Here is a 17,405-nt window from a genome sequence, read left to right as displayed (position 1 = left end):
TGTTACGTTTTTGATAGTTTTTTCCTGACCTATTTTTCACTTTACTCCTTCTCTTTTCATCTATGTCTTATTTTGCTGTCAAACCTGTCAACTGGGTTTTTAATCTCAGTTGCTATAATTTTCAGTTCTAGAATTCTGTTTGATGCTTTTTCAAATATGTCTCTTTTTATACTATCCTGTTCTCTCAAGATACTGACTTGTGTTCTATTTCTCTAAATATAATAAGTATTGCTTGGTTATTCTATTATAATATCTGAAATCTCCGAGTCTGTTTCTGTTTCCTCTTGTATCTTCTGGTTCTTGCTCATGATTTTTTTCCCCCTTATGTACCAAATTATCTTTGACTATGAACAGTAAATTAGATTTGAAAAATTACTTGTAGAAGTAATTTGAGGACTAGGATGAAGACATCTTCCTTCAGAGAGGTTTTTTTGTTGGAGTCTGCAGGTTTATACAGGCCTGGGACCACCTTTAATTCAAGTTCAAGACATGAGATTCCTTGGACCTCTGAGTGATTAAACCCAGGCTTCAGGTCACTATGAGGGATACACTTTTAGTTTGAGGCTATAGCACTGCTTGATGTGTGGAGAGGTGATCAGACTATCCACCCTTGCCTTCCACCCCTGCAACACAAACACACATGCAGGCCCTGAGATTTGCTATTTGTCTTCTCCCTAGAGGTGGCCAGAAACACAGTTTCTCAGCTGTTTCCTCTGGATCAGCAAAAATGCCTTCAAGGTGGAGATTTTGGGATGATGGTGGAGTAAGAAGCACTAGGAATTGATGCCTCCCCACCTAGACAACAGTCACATTGGCAACTGTCTGATGTAATTATTTTGGAACGCTGGAGTCTATTGAAGGCTTGCCAACTTCCAGGGAAAGGTTTAAACAATTTTGGTCAATTTCAGCTTTTAGTTTGGCAGCAGCTACCCGTCTCCCACCCTCCATCCAATGGCAGGCCGTTGTGTGTGTGTTCCTGGAGCAGTTTGCCCGCAGTTTGTGGGAGCCAGGATGGGCAATAAGTTCACTGTTCTCCAAACATCAGGGGTCTGTGTTCTGACTGCTGATTGTTGCTTCTGATCACAGAAGTACAGACACAGAGGTGGGCGTGTTTGCCACCTTTGTTGCAAGGCCCTCCCCCTCTGGCTGAAGCAATGTCCTTGGGATTTAAAGGGCCAGTGCCCTTCCCTCCCCTTTCATTTTTCTCTTTTTCCTCTTTTGGGAGATACTAAAGACGAGGGTGTTCAAAAGCATATATGGAGGAAATTAGAAAGTCACTGTGCATGCCCCTGAGAAGGCACAGGCTTAGAAAATATCTGAGAAGACCTTAGATTTATGCCTTAGGCTGATCCTCAGCATGGAGACAGTCTACAACAATAAAAAACAAAACAGCAAACCCTGGGGAAGGGAAAGAGTCTGATTTCAATAGTTATCACAGTATTCCATCCAAATGTCCAGTTTTCAACAATAAATGACAAGACATACAGAGAAACAGGGAAATATGACCCATTCAAAGGAAAAAAATAAACCAACAGAAACTATCCCTGAGAAAGACCAGATGGCAGGCCTACTAGACAATGACTTTAAAACGACCATCTTAAAGATGTTCAAAGAACTAAGAAGACATGGAGAAAGTCAAGAAAACACTGTATGTATGAACAAAATGGAACCATCAATAAAAAGAAACTCTAGAGCTGCAGTAACTGAAGTGAAGTACAGTCACTGAAATGAAAATTCACTAGAGGGATTCAAAGGCAGATTTCAACAGACAGAAGAAAAAAATTAGCGAACTTGAAGATAAAGCAGTGGAAATTGTTGCGTCTGAGAAACAGAAAGAAAAAGTTGAAAAAAAATGAAAGAGCTAAGGGACCTATCAGGCACTATCAGGTTCGCCTACGCTATGAGAAGATGCTTAGTACCACTCATCATTAGGGGAAGTGCAAATCAAAACCACAATGAAATATCTCACACCCATTAGGATGACTACTACCAAAAAACAAAACAAAACCTAAAACCCCCCAGAAAATATAAAAAGTGTAGACAACGACGTGGAGTAATTGAAACCCTTGTGCACACTGTTAGAGGGAATGTAAAATAATGCAGCCACTGTGGAAAACAATTTGGCAGTTCTTCAAAAATTCAAAATAGAATTAGCATATGATCTAGCAGTTACACCTCTGGGTATATACCCAAAAGAATTGAAAGCAGGGTCTTCAAGAGATATTTGTACCTCCATGTTCTCAATAGCTAAAACATGGAAGCAACTCAAGTGTCCATTGACAGATGAATGGATGAACAAAATATGATATGGACGTACAATGGGATGTTATTCAGCCTAAAAAAGGAAGGAAATTCTGACATTCTACAACATTGTTGAATCTTGAAAACATGCTAAGTGGAATAAATCAGTCACAAAAAGACAACTACTGTATAATTCCACTAGGTAACTAGAGTAATCAAAATCATAGAGGCAAAAAGTAGAATGGTGATTGCCAGGGGCTGCAATAAGGGGAGAAATAGAGAGTTCTTGTTTACTGGGTATAGAGTTACAGTTTGCAAGATGCTTGCACAACATGAATTTACTTAATATCACTGAACTTTCCACTTAGACATGGTTAAGATGGTAAATTTGTTATGTGTATTGTACCACAACAAAAAAAATCCTTATTCTCTTGGCTACATGAGGAGATAGAGAGAAGGTGGCTGTCAACAAGCCAGGAAGTGGGCTCTCATCAGAACTTGACCATACTGGCATCCTGACTCTCAGTCTCCAGAACTGTGGGAAATAAATATTTGCTGTTTAAGTCAGTTAACCTAGGGTATCTTGGTAAAGCTGCCTAAACTGACCACGGTATCTTCTGAACACAATTTAAACGAAAATATTGGTATTTAGACTGTGTGATCTATTTATAAGGTATGAGGATATATACTATTTAGAGTAGGCTATTATAAAGTGATAAGAGCTAAATTATAAAGTTTAAGTACTAAAAATAAATCTTTATCCACTTAAAAAGGCTTCAGGGCAAAGGTAGCACTGTGTGTTGGGCCTGTTGGATGCTTTCCTTCTGATTTTGGCCTAGTTATTACTCACTTTTTGGTTGGTTTTGTAGAATTTCAATGTTTTCTATATTTAATCCAGTGTTTTAAATTGTCCTGAAGAGGAGGTTGATATGAATAACCTAGCACATCAGTACCACCAGCAAAAAATCCCCTCAATTCATTCCAAAATTCTCTGTTTATTCTGTGCCTTAGACTTCCTTTTCTCCCACTAGCGAAGGTGAGACAAATTTCCAAATTTCTGTAAATTACTATATTTATATTCAATAGCCAATACTACTTAAGTTTTATTAATTAATACTTGAATTAAGATCCTAGGAAAGGACCAAGAAGTTGTTGGAACTGCAAACATTATTCACTCAGGATAAGCTAATTAGACTTCTCAGGTTATAGGTCATTTCAAGTTGGGAAGGTATCTGAGAGTGATTTGGTTAGCCCCTTCATTTACAGATAAAGAAATTAAGGTCTAGAAATCTTAAATAGCTAATGGCAGAATTGGAAAAGTAGAATTATATCCTCTTGGTTCCTAGTCCACTCTTCTTTCCACTACTGACTTAATACAGGGTTATTTCAGAAAAATGTTACTAAATTTCATACTATTGGTACTTCAATAACTTACATGTGATGGTGAAAAGAGGGCAATCTAAGACATTTTTTTAGACCAGAGTTTCCCCAAAGTCAACTAAAAGGGTCATGGACAAGTAAGCTTGGAGAATTCTTAACTAAAGTTAAGAACGTTTTTGTGTTTTTTTTCCTCAGAGCCATGTGTTGCTATGCACTGCTAATTTCCTAAAGAGTGATGCAAAATTTCCCAAATTTAGTTAAGTATGAAGCTGTTTCCCCCCAATTTTGGTCTAAATTCCACAGAATACATTTTGACAATTGATATTTTAGGCTATCATAATTTTCTTTTATGGACAGAACTTGCTTTACCTACCCTAAAAGGGGGAGTAAATTTATTAAAATTATTCACTTTTAAAGAAAAGCCTGAATATGTTTCTAGGGATTCTAATCAGCTTCATAAGTTTTTTACCTGCTGATTGGTTTATGCTTATAAAGCTGTTTTTAAAATACAGCTTTGCCAGATCAGCAAAAGACAATCAGACCAATACCAATAAAAGGATTCTAAAGATGGAGCCCTCTAAAGTAAACACTTAAGATTTCTTTTGTCCAGGGAATAAATATTACAAAGACATGGAGCCAATTTCTTTTATCTTAGGTAAAATTTCCACTCTTACTGGGAAATCAAAATTATTTTACCAACTTGACCTGGTAACACTTAGAAAGCTGATATCATCACCCCCTTGGGTCTTTCAATGCAAACCATACTTTGAGTTAGGCATTGAGTGGGACAGATATTTAGCCATCAGTGAAAATATCAAACCAACTTTAAACTAATTAAAACTTATGTTACTACTTATCATAGACCTTTCCATGACTTTTTTGTTATAAATGGAAAATATAATTACATTTATACAAGAGCTTACATGGAATTTTGAAAAGTGGAAAAGTCATCAACCTGTGATCCAAAAAGAAGAAATCCTAACTGGGCGTAAGCAAAGAATATTATAAAAAACATGATGGCAAATCCTACTATGTCTTTGATACAGCGGGACAAGGTTGATGACAGCTGAGACATTGTCTTATTAACGCTTATGAACTTGAATATCTGAAAAAGAAACAGAATTAATTGAAATAGAATACTAAAGATTGTAATTACTTTTAGAATAAGTTTAATTTCACAAGAAACCTGCTTCAAATTAAAGGAGGTGCTTAACGATAGGGTGTTTTCTGTAATTTAAGTTCCCATTTTGATATCTAGTAAAATGAAATATATGTATTCTGTTGTGTGTAAAATAATAAAATATAAATACCTTTATCCATGCAAAAAAGATGGTAATGGCAATTATATTGTTGTAGTAAATGTTCCAATAGGCAAGAAAATAGAAGTCTGAATATTTTTCAGTATTTTTTAACAGCTGTCCAAGTAAGAGAAAAACTTGTATATTACAGTATAAGTTGAAGAAAACGGCCACAAAACACAACTATATAGGAGAAAAAGAAGGGTTAAATTAGAGACTATTTCTACCTCTAAATCTCCTGCAGTCTATGAAGAAGCACATCAAAAAGTTCATCAAAAGTTCAACAAGAAAGGAGGGAGAGATAGGACACAGGATTTTATATAAATGTAAGTAAGTTTTAGTTTACAGAAGTTTAAGGTTGCATAATCATCATAAAGACAGAAAAAGAATCATTACCTGGCCAACCTAATCTATTTGCCTGTTTGGTTTTTTTGAGTCATAAAGCACAAATGTATAAAAGGATTGTATAATTCTGACTAGACTATAAGGATTTCTGTTCCTTGTAACCACATTACCTAAAAGTTTAATATTTCTACCGTGTAACACTATAAGGAAAAAATTTTACAGTTCTTAAATAAGTAAATAAAGTCTTTTAGAGCCTTTTAACAACTATCTTAGAAGAGGATTTTAGAACCAGGTTATCTTAGGTATCAGAGCTTTATAACTGTCACAGAAATTTTCTTTTGATTTCCTTTGCCTGAAATACTCTGACAGTTAAACATTTAATGCTATGCCTGCCCTATGTTAAACATTGGGGATACCAGAAAGGTAGATGGCACACTTTCTGACTGAGAAACTTTCAATCTGGTTTTGGGAAAGAGGGCTTATATACTAAATTGGCTATAACTAAGTTACTAAGTAGTAACTAAGAGCCAATAGGATGAAAGAGCAGATTGTATAAGCCAGAAATATTTGTTCATTGTTCCTAAAACCAAGCTCTTGCCATTTGTCCTACCCTGCCTACATCTCTGTTTATTTTAGTATGTTCTAGTAATAGGAACTGGCAGTCTCTGGAGTTTCTTTCAGAGACTCTTCCCCCATCCTGGTGTCCTGTGTCCACAAGCTTACCCTCTGGCTATTGAAACCTCCTCCCTTCAGGATTCTGTCTTTTGCCTATTTTTTCAAAATTCAGCGTGAGGAGGAAAGCAGATTTTGGCAATATAGAAGAATACATTTTAAAGGACCTTGCCCCAGAAGATTTGTAATTTTCAACACAAAGCCCTGTAATGAGTATGTTTTTGAGTTGGAGTAGGGGAGACCTTTGTGTATATCAAATCATAATATCTATGGAATCACCTATTCCTCTAAGTCTCTCCTCCCAAGAAGCAAACCAGAAAAATAAAAAAAAAAGACTTCTCCCTCTTAGAGGCACACCATTAGTATGTACTGTAACAGTTAATTTTATGACTGTTACTTGCAACTTTTAAAATAAGTCCTGATGAATAGAAACTTCTGCCTTTTACACCTCTCTCATTGGTGGGTTCATATGTGATTTCCTTCAATCATACATGTGAATATATACTTACCACTAAAAGTAGTAATTCTAGCCAGTTCCAAATACTTTTGAAATAGGCAGACTTAAATTCTTTTATTTTTTTGGCTTCTTGTATTGTGAAGACAATAAGAAAAATACAAAATGTGATTTCACAGGAAGCAATAAAATAATCATAGTAGGTAACGTATCTGAGGAGCTTCACTGTGTAAAACTGCCATGAAGTAAGTATTCCTCCAGTTGCTGGGAATTCTGCCACCAATCTGTAAAATTAGATTTGTGAAAGTAACTTTACACGTCAAGCATTTATATTTTATTTGTTTATTTATTTATTGCGCCCCCCCCCGGTTTTTAAGCCGTTGTTTCTCAGTCTAGTTGTGTAGGACGCAGCTCCCTGGCCCATGCTGGTATTAGGAGCCTTGCATCCCCCGCCACCCCAGGCAGTGGGTCACCGGTCATTGGTTGGCCGCTCACAGCAGCATTTATATTTTAATACCTAACTCAAAGTGAAATTTCTAATCAGTGACGATGTGTAATTTAATGATAATCAGTTATTTTGCATAAAATATGTTTTCTTGGGGTAATAGGTTCAATTTGAAAAATTTGTAGTGACTTTACTTATTTTGTAATGGCTCCACTCTTTTTTGTACTTTGAATATTCACAGTGGTCAAACACCAATGTAAATGAGAAAGGAAGCTGTGATTTTAGCCAGACATTCATACTATTTTGTGTTTAGATTGCTTGTTCATAACTGAGAATACTAATTTATCTCCACAGGAGAATAAGATGATGTTTAAGAAAATGCTATACTGTTAGTTACTGTTATTAGTCAGGACTCCCCCAAAATACATAATTCTTGAATACTTCAGAAGAGGGAAATACACTCTCTCCCTTTAGCTTATCAGACATATTTCTTGCTTCTAAATGTCAATATAACATATTCTACTACAGCAAATGTTTTCTGTTTACTTTAGGCACTGGATATTGGATACAAAGATCTATATGCAAACAGAAGTATAACAATTTATTCTAACACTAAGTTGTTCTCTACAGCTTCAGGTAATTAAGAATTGGCAGTACTTGGAGGAACAAGCATCTCTACCACATTGTCACAATGTAATTATTCCCACATAAAGATATTAGCAAATCTTATTGGTACTGGAATAAGGTGCTGCCAAAAAACAAACAAACAACCTCCCCCAAAACAACAAAAAACAACCACTTAACAAATGGAAAACAGAGCTGTTTGTTTTACTTCGTACAATAGGTGTGCAATGTTGGATAAGTGAGTGAAGTGAAAGACACTCAGTTTTTTTTTTTTTTATGTAAAGTGTAGACAAATTAATAAAAAGGGAAAAACAGCATTCAGTGTAGTTTGCCAGATACGTGTATAAAAAGGAAAACAAGTGGATGAGGTCTTAGTGTAAGCAATATGCTTTCGTACAACTACTGATTAGATGTACTCCCAGATAAAAGTTTCAAAATATGCTGATGTTTCTAAAAAATAACATTTTAAAAGGTAACACAGAGTAAGCATAAAACCTAGAGAAAGGAAATCTGGAATGAATCTAGTATTACAAGGATTTCTTCGTATGACTCTAAGCCAGTGACCCCAATGTTTCTGCTATTATTTAGGACATAGAAATGATTTGTAGTCTTCACTTTATCCGGATAAGGACTATTGGGAAGGATGAACAATATGGGTAAGCAGCTCTGATTCCTTGAACGAGAAGAACTATAAAGTAAGAGGTATAATATCCATTGACTGCTTAAGGTAATTCACTTGTTTTATTCAGTTTTACAAATTGTAAAGGCCATCGTTGTGTTTCACCATAGCTATTGCACAAGGGCAAAATCCCCTAATCAGAGTAAACACCAATTCCAAAATCCATTCAGAGCAAAAATGTAAGACTCATGAGAGAAAAGTGGCTCACCCAGATTATAGTGGACATTATTGTTTGCCTGTCTAGTGGTCATTGTCCCGTTCCTCCTTTCTAGCAGAACTGTGATTATATCAGGCATCACCCATTCCCAGATCACTTAGAGAAAGCTGACTCAATCCCCAGACAGATCAAAATCAGGGCAATCCCATTTCCTTTGTCAGTGTTGGATTCCAGAACCCAGGCCAATTAGCACGGTCCAGATGAACTAAGGTAGTCAAACTAATGAAAAGAATTATTTCTCTTTGGTTGGTTCTCTCTCCTGCTCCTCCCCATGAGAAGATGTCTCTCAACCTCCTCCTGGGTCCACGTTGGCCCAGGCATATCCTTTTCATGCAACAGCAGAGGTGCAAGAGAACAAGTTTTAATGTACAAACTCATTTCAAGCTTCTGCTAACATTCCATTGATCGAAGCAAGTCACGTGGTTGAGCCCAGCTCCAAGGACTGGGGCAGTGCACCTTGCCTTGGGTGGCAGGGCACTTGTGAGGTTACATGGCAAAGATGTGAAGACTTGGGGCCATGTTTTCCAATCACCATAGGCTCTAATCACTTCTAGGATGCTGGCAATTGTTACATTATTGTTTGACATTTAAGTGGTTCATTCTTGAGACAAAAATTAATCACTAAATAAAGCTCATTCTGAAAGGAAATCAACAAATTTGTATGATGTGATTTAGAGGAAGAAATCATGAAGACTAAATGTTAGATCTGTGCAACTGCAAAATGACAAGAAATAAAACTATATATCTTTTAGTAATATAAAACCAGCATATTATATGTAGTTCTCCATGTTCTTGAATATATTCTGAAATAATGAAACTGAATATGATGTCACTTCACTGTCTTTTTCATTATTGGCAGAACTACATTCTATTTATTTTGAGGCTTATGATTTTAATCTCAGTACAGACATGTACAAACTGGAAACCCTAATGAGGGCTCTGGATGCTTTTTAAATGCAATATACTAATAAAGAGGTTTTGAGTCACTCACCTGATGATGCAAAACAGGTTTACATTAGCATTGTATAACGAAAAGTCAATAAAAATAACTCGAGTCCCTCTTGTAATCCAGCTGTTCAGTCGAAGGTTAACGAACTTGTTTTGGGTTTCAGATTTTGATTTTGATAAAGTGAAAATATATCCACCACTTTGGTAAACACCAGCAAATCCCCAGTGCACAGGAGTGCTGATACTGGGAGAAGAGAACTTCCATCTGTTGGATGTAAAGAGAAAAATGGAGAGATGAGAAGCCTGACTGAGAAATATTCTAAGAATTTAAGCTAACCTCTGATTCAAAGTAGTAGTTAAAAAAAATAGTACTAAGTTCATAAATATTACAGTAATTTTTGAAGCAAGACAATGAGTTAGGATAAAGCTAAAAGAATTAAGATTTACTATGTTTTCATTTTTTAGTGCTTAGTGTGGGCAAGACACTGGAATAGCTGCTATGAGAAAAAAAAATTAAATCCATTTGTTGTCTCAGCGACCTTAAAAAATCTAGAAAATAATGACTGATTTTGTTCTTGAACATATTGTGTCTGTTGTTTGATCAGATCTTAAGTCTTTGAGTAGAACAAGAATACCAAAGGTTTTGATTCAGAAATATGTCTCAGCTTGGGGAAAAAAGATGCTTCATAGTCTATCTTCTAAAAGTCATATACTTTTAAAAAAAATTCCCAGTAAATAAAAAACTTGTTGCAGTGTCTATATTGTTATATAGGTATCTTATTTTAATGAAAGTACATAAATCAAAGTAAAATGTAACTAAATTTTATTTCCATTTTTTCTACTTTTAACTTAATTGTGGGATATCAAAGAAATAAAGCCTTGATTCCTCATTTTAGTCATTCCGTCTCCCCAAAACAGATCCAAATGATTATCCAAAGATGCACTGCTTAAACTTGTTTTTCTATTAATAATGTTTGTTTTCAGTAGTGGGGGAAAAAGTGGTATCACTTAGAAAAAAATACTCATGTTTAAAGAAAATTCCGTAGTTGTATTTTTTCAATTACAGTTGATATTCAATATTTATGTTAGTTTCAGGTGTACAACATAGTTGTTAGACATTTATATAATTTCCATTGTTGTATTTTTGAGTGTTTTTATAATGATTGTTATACTGAAACAAGAACATTTGTTATAACAGCCCTCTCCTACTTCCAGTTTTTTGTGTTTTTAATTAATGAATGTTACATTTTAGATAAGCACAAACTGGTTCTTATTTTGGTTTTAGGGAATGAAAGGTATTACAATTCCAAATCAATAGTGTTGATTTTGGTATTTAAATTCTTTGTCCTTGTTATAAGAATTTGGAATAATAGAATACCTAACAGATCAGTCTTGAAATTCCAATTTAAAATGTGTAGTTAAATAATTGATTTATCTGGGGCGCCAGATGGCTCAGTTGGTTAGACCGCAAGCTCTGAACAACAAGGTTGCCGGTTCAATCTATGGGATGGTGTGCTAAAGATTGAAAATGACGACTGGACTTAGAGCTGAGCTGTGCTCTCCACAGCTAGATTGAAGGACAATGACTTGGAGCTGATGGGCCCTGGAGAACACACTGTTCTCCAATATTCCCCAATTAAAAAAATTTTTTGATTTATCATGTAATTTTTCATTGAAAGGGAAAGAATGTATAGTAGTGTATTTAAGATGTCTCACCATATTTATGAATTTATTAGATTTATAAGAATTATACAAGTACTTTTTTGCTTTCAAGAATGCTCAGAAACTCATGAAAAAATAAGTCAACAAAAGCCACAAAGCAATATGGGTGTAATCCTGGGTGGGCATAGGGGAGGTTGTTGAAGGAGATGTAAGCATTGTTAATATTTATAATATAAACACTGGGTAATAATTAACAATAATTATGGTATAACTACAGACTAAGAAGAACAAGAAGAGCGTGTATAGAGGGAGTGGCATAAGAGGGAGAGGTGACAGACACCTTCTATGATAGATAATAGGTATATAAAACTGTAAAATCAAGTAATAGCAGTGTAAGCATATTCTTTAGAAAAAGGAAGTATATACCTGAAGAAACAACTAAAGGAGCTAGAAGTGGCTGCTTCTGAATTTTGAGTAGGAAGGGGTGGACCTTTGTAAATATTTTTATCACTTTGATAAATATTAAAATTTAAAGAAGATTTATCATCTACCTCTTAAGATTTTCATAGGACCCTAAAAGCAATGATACCCACGGCTTCTGCATTAAGGGGAGGTAGCGTCGGTGGCTTTGGGCTTTCACGTTGTCAATATAAAGTGTATAGAGGAGGCTATACCAGAAGTAAGCTTAGCTACTTTGGAGAACAATGGCTATGATATCTTTGGCGGGCGTCATCAGATGTAGTGCCTAGAGAGCTAACTGCCCCTTTTCAGTACTGGCAACAATAGAGAAGAGATCACTGAAGTAAGCCAGAGTGAGATAGGAGGAAAGCGGCCCAAGACACCTAAGATACTCCTTAAGGATCCCAAGAAGCATTTGGGGTATGTTGGAGGTCAGCCCAACCAGAGCCAGAAGAGCGCGTTGAGTATTGTAAAAGCAAAATTGGATGCTCTCCTTGTGTCCAATATAACTTAGCACTTCATATACCACAGTCAGAAAAAAAGAAAACACTTTATGTCATTTGGTAAGCAAACAAAAATAACAGGTTCACTCTTCCCTTTCTAAACGCTGCATCTGAGTCTTCCTTTGATACTATTACTGAAACATGATCCCCGATGGTATTTGGAAAATACACATATTTTCACAATTGTTTAAAGATACCTAATGGTAAGCTGCTAGAAAAAGTTACGTGTAATTTTATACTACTTACTCAGTACTAAGTTTAAGGCCAAAATCAGACATGTCTTCATTTTCAGACGTGTATTTGGCGTAACATTCACTCATCAAAGACTGAAAGGATGAATAGACCTTGCATGTGTTGTTGCGGACTTTTAGCTGACGGACTCTGGGGACTCCTAAAAGTATGTTCTCATAGTAGATGCGACTGCTGTTCTTTAAATTATACAACTTCTGGTTATTGTACCATGAGTCCCAGTATAGACCTTCCAAAAGGGGTCCTTCCATAAACTTCACATAGAAAGATAAATGTTATGGGAAAAAAAGTTTCATGTCAACTGTGTAACAATCTATATTCATAATGTTATCCATAAGAGTATAAAAATCAGTGATTTTGAGGATGAGTATAAAAACAAAATTATTGACCAAGCCAACATTAATATTAATGGTTGTCTCCTTGATAAGTTTCAAATTCCTAGCATGGCATACATGATTTGACCTCCGTCAAATTCATAGTTTGGTCTTTCCCACCTCATCTTTTATATGCCTATAATGCCAAACATAGCTCCATATGTAGAATTATTTATAGTACATATTGTTTATTCTTCCTAGAATGCCTTTCCATTACTTATCCTTTGAAACTCAACTGGTCATCATTTCTGGAAAGCCTTCCCTATCTCTTCTTGTATGTCCCAATGTTTGGGATATGTGAAGCTGCTGTTCCTTTAATTGTTCTTTCCTCATAATATGAACATCTCGCTAAGTGTATTGGAAAAAACAAGTCTGTTCCAATGCTGAAGGAATGATTCTCTTATGCAATTAGAAACACTATGAAATTATATTTTGTATATATATTCTTTATTATATACTGAACATTACTGTAACAGTACAGGGTTGTGTGGTATACCCAAATCACATATATTTCACTTGATGGGCAATTTGAGCAATTTTTAAGAATAATTTTCACTATACACAATTATAGACTGACTGGATCCTAACCCCCATATAAGAAGTTTCCTGTTTTCCAAATGGAATAATGTTAAAAAAATAAGCATTATTTTTTTAGTTATAAGAACTCTATCACACTTAGAACACAGGTTCTCAATAAACACTTACTGGCTAGTTCATTCTAACAGTTTAAAGAAATAATATTTATTTTCACTCATTCCTTCAACAAATATGTACAGAATGCCTACTACGTGTGAGGAGTTTGTTTATACAATACCTAAAGCTACTTTATCCGCAGTCACACGATAACCTTACCTTCCAAAAATCAGTTACGCTGTGAATAGACTTAAAGTTGGTTCTTTCATCACCAGGCACAGAAGTGTCCAAAAACAGAGATGACATAACTTTGTTTAAGTAATACATATGTGGGTTTACCATCCCAAAAGTCACTAAGGAGAAGAATTATTTTGTTTAAAAATTTATGTTTAAAAACGGAATTTATCAGGATTAAAAATGTACTTACAATTTGTTCCCAATTTTAGTTTGAAAATTCAATTTTATTGTCTAAATATAAAAGTGACAATAAACTGAAAAAGAAATATACAAAACACGAAGTTTCCTGTAATTCCACTGCTTGAGTTAGATTTGGCATATATTCTTCAGGTTTTTCTATATGCATACACATTCATAAAGAAGTTTATTTTTTACAAAAATGAGATCACATTATACATACTATTCTGCAAATTGGCTTTTTCTTCATAGTGAGCATAGGTAATGTAATGTGGGTAGTTAAGGCTATGTATGGACTTTCAATACAAATACAATGGTTTGAGTCCTACCGCTTGGATAATCTCTCTTACTTCATAGTTTTATTAGCAGTGAGATAATGCATGTGAAAGGAACATTTAAAACTATGTTATGGCATATGGTAAGAATTTTAACAAGTACTAACCAGTATTTCTTATTCTCTTTTTTGGGGTGGGTGGGTGGTTTTAGAGTGGGGTATAGACTAGGTATGTATTTTCTTTTTTCTTTTTTTTTGCTGGAAGCCCTTTGGTTTTTAGAAACCGTGTATCTTCAACATCATTCCATGGCTCGCATTAGCCTATGCCATTCTTTAATGTTACATTATGGGATTGTATATACCAAAATGTTAAACAAATCCTGTTGATGGAGATTTGTTTTCAAGTCTTCCCAATTTCAAAAAGTATTTTTAACACCCGAATAATGGGGTTATGAATGATCTTTTTAGTTTTCCATTCCCCAAATGTTCTATAATAAGTATTTAAAAACCAGTCTAAGACATCTTAATGTATAAGATGGGCTATAGTTGTCTTTTTAATCAAGATCTGACTCAAATGTACCCCTATAATACCAATTCATTAGTTAATTGATATTTGATTTCCAATGTATAGTCCATATAAAATGAGGTAAGTCTGGACAGTTAGCTTACATCTACTGTATGTTGGATGCTCTAAAGACAAAATGCTCTTTAATACTGATTAAGTTAATGCTATTGACTCACAGATAGGAGGAATTCAGGTTGAGTTTTCCCAGTCCTTAAAGATTTGCATTGATTCATACCTTTTGTGGCTTAGCACAAGCATATTTTACTATTAACAGTGCAACGAACAGAGAAAAGAAAGACACTAAGACTAACTTCTTTGGTCTCAGTTGTAGTTTGACCTATGAAACTGAGCCAACTCAAGGGAATAATTTCACCTGATGGGCAATTTGAGGCCAACCAAATTGCACTTGGTTGGCAATTTGAACTGCCAACCAAAAGGAATAATTAATTCAATGTAAACTATGACACATTTTCACTACATTTGTGATCTAAAGTTTTGCCCCTTAATTAGAAACACTGTCAATCTAAATGAATTCAAGATAATGCCTAAAATGTGTCACTATTTTTTGAGAAGGTTTAGTAATCTGAGAAAGCCTATGGTTTTATACAGTCCATGTTTTATTTCTCATCTCCATATAACTTCTTAGTTCAAACAGGGTCTTCATCTACATGTGTACTTACATATGCATAGGTTTACTAAAAAAATAAAGTAGAGTAATAACTCCTGAAGTGTGGGTCTAATTTCTACTTCCTTTCTGAAATGCTGCTCATGTTTTGGAGTCCCTGTGAGATAAAACAAAAATTTCCTTACATTATTATGTAATTCATGATGTATAAAAATACAATGATGGGAAAAACAGCCACTTTAGCGTTACACTGTGGGAAGGAACGCGCCAATGGCTTCTGGTTATTTTTTTATTCTCACTTTATGAGGGAGAAATAATTACTAACGTTTCCCCATGGGGTTAAATGGGCAGTCATTTCACGTTTGTATACTAACGAATCTTATAATAGGGATGGACAGGGCAGGACCAGTAATATCTTAAAATGGAAAAGCAAAATACAAAACAACCCCCCCACAACTGTCCCTAATCGTTTTCTCCAGCCATCGGTACTGCTTCTTGGGAAGGATGGCTTCTGCTGGAGGCAGAAAAGGACTCGACCTGTGGTTCTGTTAAGGTCGCGACTCCCTAAAGCGACAAAGGACTTCGGACACTGGCCTAGCGACGGTCATTGCACAGCAAATGACAGCGCCCAGCTCGAGCGTCAGGCGAGTGCCATGTCCCATTACTAAGGGCTTCAGTTTTCCTGTGTGAAATGGGACCATCGTTCCTCTCCGCTTAAGAGGAGGCCGTGAGGGCTAAACATGCTATAGGTCATGTGTCTCACATGATACAGGGCAACACAGTTCCTTCCAGGGTATCTGGAATCGCCAATTCCGCCCTGCTCCACCCACTCCCTAGGAGTACCCCTCACCGCCTTGGTGCCAACGGGACGCCTCAGCCATTGCGGACCTGAAAGAGACGCCCGTTCGACCACCCCAGGTCTGCCGCGCCTGCGCGAACCGCCTCGTTCAAGCGCCTGCCTAGTTCATGCGCCTGCGCGAGCCCTCGCTCCTTGAGGGGCTCGAGGAGCGCTACAGGTTGCAAACGCGCGTGCGCACCGAGGACCTTCTGGAAGAGCTTCGCCTGAGGCGGGGCTGGAGATTGCGGCGTTTGTCTCCTGCGGAGGCCCGGCTTCTAAAGCAAAACCTGGCTTTGGGCTTGAGGTTAATCATAAAAATTATAGTAATTAATTATAACGGGCTACTTTTTTTTTTGAATACTTTTAACATTTATTGGCTTTTTTGGTCTTCACACTCCCCTGCTTTGGAAAGGTAGGTGTTTTGTCCTCATTTTAGGTCTGAAGAAAGCTAGGGTGCTGAAAGGGTAAATAATTTACCTAAGACCACGGCTTGTTGGGGGCAAGGTCCGCTGGATGCCAAAGCCCAAATGCCTGTCCAAGACCCCACCCTACTTGCTGAAACTGGTTATTATTAACTGAGAGCTGTTGCTAGAAATAGCTTCCATTCTCCTTTCCACCTAGTATAGCGAAAGGGAACGTTAAAATAGGTTTGGAAAAAAAAAAAAAATCCGGCTCTGCAGTGTTATGTAAAACGGTAGGCCAAAGCAGTAGTCCTTAGGAGCCCAGACTCACATCTGGTTCCGAAGCTTTGCAAAGATGTAAAGGAGGTTTCTAACCCAGCTGTAGAAAAGACCAAACAAATTTGGCTGTAAATGAAGGCATCCGATGCCCGCCAGAATGTGAGACAGGAGGAATCCTCATGTTGATAGAAAGGAAAATAAAAATCAGTCGAAAGGCCCTAGAACATCCACCAAAGAAAACCATCAAGCTGTTTTGAAAATAAAAAATAAAGCCACTTTTGTTACGTCCCTGAAAGAGATGTAGACTGATGTTGATAAATGCTGTTTTATGTGCAGATGAAAAGCAAAACTAGGCCACAGCAGGGAGGGTCAAAGGCTACCAATGATAAAAGAAACAGGAGAGGCCTAGCAAAAGGCCGACAGCCAGTGGACAAGAGGCCTGAGAAAAAGAAAAGGCTACTCTCCTAGCTTAAGAATAGTTTAATAAAAGGATGTGCCCTTTCTTTACTTGGACTCTCAGATGCTTACAGAATTAGGCTTTCTAGTGTAATAGGTTACCTGAATTTGAAATGGAGGGAAAAAACCCCCAAAATACAGGTATTCAAATTTACATTAAATATGAAGAAGCGCGTGAGTCTACAGACTATTATGCCATTGAGCTCAGTGGTAGTCTCAAGGATCTTGAAGAATTAGAGACCTATTTGGTTTAAACAAAATTTCTATTTCAGGAGAGATTGCATCATGATTTAAGTTACAAATGGTTGCCTTTGAAGTGCAAACCATGGAAAGTCTAGCTCACTTTCCAGAGGAATTGACTGAACTGTGA

The 17,405-nt window shown here is 36.3% G+C and overlaps 2 protein-coding genes across 3 annotated transcripts in view; one reads left to right on the top strand and one right to left on the bottom strand.

Moving 5' to 3' along the window:
* Nucleotides 1-16,092, bottom strand: part of PKD2L2 (polycystin 2 like 2, transient receptor potential cation channel) — a 31,364-nt gene extending 15,272 nt beyond the window's left edge. The window contains exons 1-8 of the mRNA XM_019740238.2: nt 15,912-16,092; nt 15,117-15,218; nt 13,403-13,536; nt 12,174-12,430; nt 9,347-9,568; nt 6,446-6,674; nt 4,932-5,102; nt 4,545-4,726 (exon numbers count right to left, since the gene is read on the bottom strand). Coding sequence (XP_019595797.2) covers nt 4,545-4,726; nt 4,932-5,102; nt 6,446-6,674; nt 9,347-9,568; nt 12,174-12,430; nt 13,403-13,536; nt 15,117-15,218; nt 15,912-15,942 — 1,328 coding nt within the window. The 5' untranslated portion in view covers nt 15,943-16,092. The remainder of the gene's footprint in view (nt 1-4,544; nt 4,727-4,931; nt 5,103-6,445; nt 6,675-9,346; nt 9,569-12,173; nt 12,431-13,402; nt 13,537-15,116; nt 15,219-15,911) is intronic.
* Nucleotides 16,093-16,116: 24 nt separating this feature from the next.
* The window catches only part of KLHL3 (kelch like family member 3), a 260,598-nt gene continuing 259,309 nt past the window's right edge, over nt 16,117-17,405 (top strand). For both annotated transcript variants that reach the window (XM_074313559.1, XM_074313563.1), the window contains exon 1: nt 16,117-16,311. The gene's annotated coding sequence lies outside the window, so the exon portion shown is untranslated. The remainder of the gene's footprint in view (nt 16,312-17,405) is intronic.

This window comes from Rhinolophus sinicus, linkage group LG10, assembly GCF_036562045.2.
Source record: "Rhinolophus sinicus isolate RSC01 linkage group LG10, ASM3656204v1, whole genome shotgun sequence".
Taxonomy (NCBI): Eukaryota; Metazoa; Chordata; class Mammalia; order Chiroptera; family Rhinolophidae; genus Rhinolophus; species Rhinolophus sinicus.
Note: the sequence above shows the minus strand (reverse complement) of the source record. Positions and strands in the feature narration are given on the sequence as shown.